The 7,509-nt window shown below is 42.4% G+C and overlaps 1 protein-coding gene across 1 annotated transcript; it reads left to right on the forward strand.

Annotated features, from left to right (window-relative positions):
* The first annotated feature begins 521 nt into the window (after positions 1-521).
* LOC133229600 (zinc finger protein 501-like) lies at positions 522-7,509 on the forward strand. The gene is made up of 3 exons (XM_061386140.1): positions 522-692; positions 2,156-2,255; positions 6,309-7,509. Exons 1-3 carry the CDS (start codon positions 533-535, stop codon positions 7,507-7,509), a joined length of 1,461 nt encoding a protein of 486 aa, XP_061242124.1. The 5' UTR covers positions 522-532.

Below are 7,509 nucleotides of genomic sequence, written 5' to 3' on the forward strand. Positions count from 1 at the left end.
GGCACATTGGCCCCACTCCAGAACTCTTAGATCAGAGCATGCTTTTTTAAAATATTTCCTGTCTCCTTGATAAAGGCCTTCCCCGGTGGCTCAGATGGTGAAGAGTCTGCCTGCAATGTGGGAGACCTGGGTGCGATCCCTTGGTGGGGAAGATTCCCCTGGAAAAGGAAATGGCAACTCACTCCAGTATTCTTGCCTGAAAAATCCCATGGACACAGAAGCCTGGCGTACTACAGTCCATGGGGTCAGAAAGAATCAGACATGACTGAGTGACTAACATACTTTCCCTGATAGACAGTTTATCCTGTGTCACAGGAGTACTCTCAAAAATAGATAGATCAGTGTGGTGTGATTGTTTTATAATTTCTCTTCCAGATCAGAATAGTTTCTATAGTGGTCTGTGGATCATATCTCATTCTCCTTTCCTGGGTTAGAAATACAGTGGAAAATACGGCTGTATAAAAATTATATTATATTATAAAAATTATATTCTTGTGTAATACCATCCTGGGTCACATTAGGAAGTCTTCCCATGTCCACATGGCTCATGTCCTTTGTATTTCAGGGACGGCTGACATTCCAGGATGTGGCCATAGACTTCACTCAAGAGGAGTGGGAGTGCCTGGACCTCGGTCAGCGGGAATTATACCGGGACGTGATGTTAGAGAACTACGGGAACCTGGCCTCCTTGGGTGAGGATAACTGCCTTCCAGAATCCCTTAGGTACTTTCAGGGTTTTGGTTCATTCATTCTAGAATGTCTCCTGGAATTTTCTGCTTTGTCCAGTAGAGGTTCAGATCCCTACTTTGTAGGGGAAAAAGGGTATTTGTGACATTTGAAAGAAAGACTTCATTATGGGTCATTATAATTCTAACCTTCTTCTTCCTTGATGTAATCTGCCTCCTTGTTGTTCAGTCTCTAAATCATGTCCAGCTCTTTGTGATCCCGTGGAATGCAGCAAACCAGGTTTCCCTATCCTTCCTTAACTCCCAGAGTTTGCTCAAATTCATATCCATTGAGTCAATAATGCTATTCAATCATCTCATCCTCTGACGCCCCCTTCTCCTCCTGCTCTCAGTTTTTCCCAGCATCAGGGTCTTTTCCGATGAGTCGGTACTTCACATCAGGTGGCCAAATTATTGGAGCTTCAGTTTCAGTCCTTTCAATGAGTATTCGGGTTGATTTCTTTAGGATTGACTGGTGTGATCTCCTTGCTGACCAAGGGACTCTCAAGAGCCTTCTCCAGCACCACAGTTCAAAGGCATCAATTCTTTGGTGCTCAGCTTTCTCTATGTTCCAAATGTCACATTCATACGTGACTACTGGAAAAACCATAGCTTTGACTAGATGGACCTCTGTTGGCAAAGTGATGTCTCTGCTTTTTAATATGCTGTCTAGGTTTGTCATAACTTTTCTTCCAAGGGGCAAGCATCTTTTAATTTCATGGCTGCAGTCGCAATCTGCAGTGATTTTGGACCCCCCAAAATAAAGTCTATCACTGTTTCCATTGTTTCCCCATCTACTTGCTATGAAATGATGGAACTGGATGCCATGATCTTAGTTTTCTGAATGTTGAGTTAAACTAACTTTTTAACTCTCCTCTTTCACTTTCATCAAGAGGCTCTTCAGTTTTTCTTCACTTTCTGCCACAGGGGTGGTGTCATCTGCATATCTGAGGTATTGATATTTCTTCCCGCAATCTTGATTCCAGCTTGTGCTTCATCCAGCCCAGCATTTCTCATGAGGTACTCTGCATATAAGTTAAATAAGCAGGGTGGCAATATCCAGCCTTGATGTACTCCTTTCCCAATGGTACAGTTGTTCCATGTGCAGTTCTAACTATTGCTTCTTGACCTGCATATCCTTCATTCTAGGTTAGTGGTAATTCTGTAAGTTCTGTGGTATAAAATAGTGCCACTCTCCTCTTAAAACCGGATTTCTACTACTAGCTTTTGCCTTAGTAGTACTTGAGTATAATATCAGAACCTGATTTTGAGCATTTGTCTTTTAAAGGTGCTTCCAATAAACTATTTGGTAAAATCATTTTTTAAGGCTATTTTAACTTTCTTCCTTGACTTCTCTCTCACCTGAACACATATTGGATTGGAAATTGATGAATATCTGGGAAAATACATATTCCTTTTTTGATGAACAGGTCTTGTGATCTCTAAGCCGGACCTGGTCACATTTCTGGAGCAAATGAAGGATCCCTGGGATACACGGAGAATGGAGACGCCAGCCGTGCACCCAGGTATGTGTCTATGGATGGAGCAGAAAAATCCGGTGAGAGGGACAAGCATTGTGGAGGAAGTCATACTTCGTGGTGTGGTTTGAGAAGATCTGCTGTGGAAATGATTTTGGATTAGCCTGGGTTTATTTCTGTCACTGTCATAGAGGGTCATCTCCTGACCCATTCCTGATTCTTTTTATCGTTTATGTATTTTTCTCCAGTGGTTAATTTTCACATTCACAGTGAGAACCAAAATACTTGTCTGGCCTGGGACAACCTGCATGACCTGATAGCTCTTCCATTTGGGGAGGTTTTAGAAAATCGGTGCACATTTCTGAGTAACTGTATTAAGCCCTTTTAAAAGTTCTGATTCTGTCCCTAGTCAGAAGTGTGTGGGTGGACTTGTGAACAAATTGCCACACTTCTAGGAATACTGGGGACAAATATTTTTTGTTTTCTACCCTATAATTTCCAACCCACTAGAGACTACACATATGACCTCATAAACTTCATACTCAAATTCTTTCTTCACTGCATAAAACATTTTGCTAAAATGAGAAAATGCAAACCTGAATTTTACTTTAAAGTTCCTCTTTTTTTTAATATGAACTAACATTAAATGTGTTAAGTATATTTACCCCAATTCCTTAATGCTAAAGTACTTGAATATATTTATTTAACTCATAGAGTTTTAAAATATATTCTTGGCATGAGAATTTAAGACATTTCCCACAGTGCTTTTTTCTGATTGTTCTTCACTATTAAGCTTATAGATTATATAAAGGAATCTTTAAAAAGAAATTTTTCTCTTCCAATAATGCCATTTTACAAAGTTATGTTAGTTTGCTGTACAGAAAGAATAAGTGATACATATACACATTTCCCTCCTTGATTAGATTTCCTTCCCATTTAGGTGACCACTGAGCATTGAATAGAGTTCCCTATGTTCTCACCATATTTTTCAAGTCTCACTTCTTATTTTATTTCTCAAGAACTCTTACCTTATTAAATCTATCTTGTTTCTTATGAAACATCCCAGGACTTTATCGTTTATGCCATCTATTTCTGATTAGTTCTAGGTCAGTATTATTTACGATTTTAGATTCTATTAGAACATGCTCAGATAACAACTTGAGTGGTAAGAAGTGGGTTAAATAATTAGTAGGCATTAGTATTTGTGGAGAAGGAAATGGCAACCCACTCCAGTGTTCTTGCCTGGAGAATCCCAGGGATGGGGGAGCCTGGTGGTCTGTCGTCTCTGGGGTCGCACAGAGTCAGACATGACTGAAGCAACTTAGCAGCAGCAGCAGCAGTATTTGTGAAAATGTTTTGTTTGTAAATTTGATTACTTAAAGGTAAAATTAACCATTACATTGCCCAACTGCTCTTCATTTAGCTGTTCCTGTAGGTTTTTGTCTTGACTTCTCCTCTACACCATACTCCTTTGTCATCTCATTTTGTCCAGTGTTCTGTGTTTGTGGTCTCTGTTCTGCAGGCTGCACATCCTAGTTCCTCTTGCTCTGGTGTCTGCCCTCTGGTGGGTGAGGTGGTCCAGAGACTTGTGCCCTTATCCCCTTGATAGGGAGTTGATTGTTACTATTGTGACCAGAGCCTGTCTGAATATTGAGGGGAGCTTCGTCTTTCCTCTGTGGCTGTCACTGCCCTGTCAGGGGTGGGGTCTGCTCCCTGATTAGTGGAGTAGAGTCCCCAGATCTACTTAGCTGTGTTTCTGATCTATGGTGCTTCTGACCCAGTGGGACTGGAGCACACCCACTGGGAGAGAAGCCACTGAGGATTGCTCCTCCGGGGATGTTCACCTCGGAGCATGCTCTGTGGGTCATCTTCCATGTGTTGTGCGAGCTCTCATGTGACCCTGTGTTGGCATTGATCTTGGCCCCACCTGAACCATGGGCATGATGGCACTTGACCGTGGTGTCTCTCAGATGTTGTTTTCACCAGGTCACCAGCATAGATCCACTGTAGTCTCATGTCCCAGGTGTACATTCATTGTGGAGCTGGACCCCCTGCAGTGCTATGGGGGCAATTTAGATGCAACCTGGTCCAACCGCCTCATGGGAATGCCTACAAAGTCTACAATTGCTAAAGCCAGACTGGTCTTGACTGCCAGAGCCTCGTTTCCATCCAGATGTTCCGTCGGAGCTGAGTTTACAAAGGCAGTTGTGGGGTGTAACACCATGGTTTGTACAGCTGCAAGGAGAGATCTCAGCTTTTCTTTCTTAGTGGTAGGGCCTGGGGGCTCAGCTGTGGTTTCAGTGCCATCTGTACATTGGGACAACCCACAGGCGTGTGGTCTGAAGGTGCCCCTGGAGCCCACTGGGGAGGGGGCTGGGGAGGAGGAAGCAGCTGTGGGGGTCGTGAGATCACCCACCTAGGTGGGAGCCATTCCTAGTATCTGGAGAGGCAGGGACAGGCACAGGGGCAGAGAGGCTGCAGTGGGGTTCTTCCCTTTGGGCATCACTCAACAACGCTGCTCTGCTTCTCTGGTGGTTCAGGCTTCCTCCACAAGAATCCCGTTTGCAGAGCTCCTCCCTCCCTCCTGTCCCCTCAGGATGTCTGCTCACAGCCAACCGCAGTCCTCTGCCTGGGTCTGCTCTCCAAACCCCACATTCCAGAACCCAGCCCTTGTGTGCAGCGGTGGACACCCTCTCAGGCTGCGTGGGCAGGGCTGGGCTCAGCAGCCTGTGTACAGGTCTCACTCTGTCCTGCACACTGGTTGCAGCATTCTCTTCCCACAGAGAATGAGTCTCTCCTTCTGTCCCAACTGGGCTTCCCCCAGTGAGGGGCTTCCCTGGATGGGGAGACCTCTCCTCTCTTCAGTCCCCCCAGGGTTTTGCGGGTCCCATCCCGCTTCTTTTCCTCTTCCTTTTCCTCCCTCATTCTTTTGTCCTACCTGGCTCAGCAGGAATCTTTCTTATCCTTTCAGGTGTCCAAGTTCCTCTGCCCATGTTCTGCAGGGCTCTGTGAGAATTTTTCCACTTCAAGATGTATTCTTGATGCTTTTGTGGAGAGAGATGAACTCCACGTCTTCCGAATCCTCTGCCATCTTAACTTCTTCTATCTCAGTTTTAGGCTTAATCTAGCCAGTGTATGCTAATTGTATGTAAATTGTAAACCATATTCCCCGAGAATAGTAAGTAGAATAACTTATTATTTGGTATCTTTCAGCTGTGTCTTCTCACGACACCCAGGGTTTGAGGACCCAAAAGCCAGGCTTAGAAGATTTATTCCCAACAGCAAAGCTAGGAATATATGAAAGATTTCACCTTGGAAATTTACATTTAACCAAAGACTGGGAATATATGAGGGCACATAAAGAACAGAGAGCATGTTATGATAGACAAAACCAAATTGGTACAGATTCCCATAATGTAAACATTACCGCCAAAAGAAATCAAGGATGTGAATCAAATAGGGAAAAACCAATCTCAGATGACCAATTTCGGTCATCACCATCCGCAGATGAGTGTATATTTGTCAGCAAAGACCCATATCATCTCTTGAAACATACACGTTCTCTGAAGGGAAAGGTGGAAAATCTGGAAAGTCATCTAGTATCTACTGCAAATACTCATTCAAACAACTCTGAGCATAGGTGTCTATTAAATATACATTCAAACATATCTGGAAACCAGAAACTTGAAAATGAGGGGAGAAATTCCCAATATAGTCATTTTGAGGGATCCTTTAACAAGGGTTTATTGTTCTTCAACCAACAACTATTTTCTCCTTGTTCCAAAATCTGTAATGTGGATAATAATGGGAGAGACCTTATTCAACCATCATTGTTCAATACATATGGAGGTATAATTAGTGTGGAACAACTTTACAAGCGTAACAAAATGAGTAATGCCTTAAGCAGGAGCTCTACCCCCAATAATTACAAGAGTATACATGATGGAATGAGAAGCTCTTCATGCAGTGAAACTGGGCATAATGTTGACCAAGACTCATATCTCATGAAACAACAGGGACATCAATTTTCAGACAATTCTAAACATAATAAGTATAAGAATATATTTTATCAAAGCTCAAATCTTACTATTAATACATATAAGAGTATTGATATTGGAGAGAAGACTTATAATTGTTATGATTATGCTAAAGCTTTTAACCAGTCTTCAAAAGTTATTCAACAGCAGAATATTCAGACTAAGCAGAAACATTACAAGTGTAATATATGTGGGAAAGTCTTTTGTAACTCACCAAATCTAAGTAGACATAGGAAAATTCATACAGGAAGGAAATGTTTCAAATGTACAGCATGCGGCAAAGCCTTTAATCAGAGTTCATATTTAACTGAACATCAGCGAATCCATGCTGGGGAGAAACCATACAAATGTACAGAATGTGGCAAAACCTTTATCTATTGTTCACGTGTTACTCAACATCAGCGAATTCATACTGGGGAGAGACCTTATAAATGTACAGAATGTGGCAAAGCCTTTACCCGTTATTCACTTCTTACTGAGCATCAACGAATCCATACTGGGGAGAGACCTTATAAATGTACAGAATGTGGCAAAGCCTTTAACTGGCATCTGAGTCTTACTGTACATCAGCGAACTCATACTGGGGAGAAACCATACAAATGTAAAGAATGTGGCAAAGCCTTTATCTCTTGTTCAAATCTTACTCGACATCAACGAATCCATACTGGGGAGAGACCTTATAAATGTACAGACTGTGGCAAAGCCTTTACCCGTTATTCACCTCTTACTCAGCATCAACGAATCCATACTGGGGAGAGACCTTATAAATGTACAGAATGTGGCAAAGCCTTTAACTGGCGTCTGAGTCTTACTGTACATCAGCGAACTCATACTGGGGAGAAACCATACAAATGTAAAGAATGTGGCAAAGCCTTTATCCGTTGTTCACATCTTACTCAACATCAACGAATCCATACTGGGGAGAGACCTTATAAATGTACAGAATGTGGCAAAGCCTTTACCTGTTATTCACATCTTACTCAGCATCAACGAATCCATACTGGGGAGAGACCTTATAAATGTACAGAATGTGGCAAAGCCTTTACCCGTTATTCACTTCTTACTCAGCATCAACGAATCCATACTGGGCAGAGACCTTATAAATGTACAGAATGTGGCAAAGCCTTTTCCCGGAGTTCAGGTCTTTCTCAACATCAGAGAATTCATACTGCAGGGAAATCTCAGAAATGTAAGGAATGTGGCAAAGGATTTCATCACAGCCATCACCTCACTCACCATCAGAGAATACATACTGCAGAGAAACCCTAG

The sequence above is a fragment of the Bos javanicus genome, chromosome 18 (assembly GCF_032452875.1).
Source record: "Bos javanicus breed banteng chromosome 18, ARS-OSU_banteng_1.0, whole genome shotgun sequence".
Classification (NCBI taxonomy): domain Eukaryota; kingdom Metazoa; phylum Chordata; class Mammalia; order Artiodactyla; family Bovidae; genus Bos; species Bos javanicus.

Coding starts and splice junctions, on each gene's coding strand:
- LOC133229600 (XM_061386140.1), top strand. CDS start 533: ATGTCCACATGGCTCATGTCCTTTGTATTTCAGGGACGGCTGACATTC. Junction 693..2,155: donor CGGGAACCTGGCCTCCTTGG/GTGAGGATAACT, acceptor TTTGATGAACAG/GTCTTGTGATCTCTAAGCCG. Junction 2,256..6,308: donor CCAGCCGTGCACCCAGGTAT/GTGTCTATGGAT, acceptor TACATATAAGAG/TATTGATATTGGAGAGAAGA.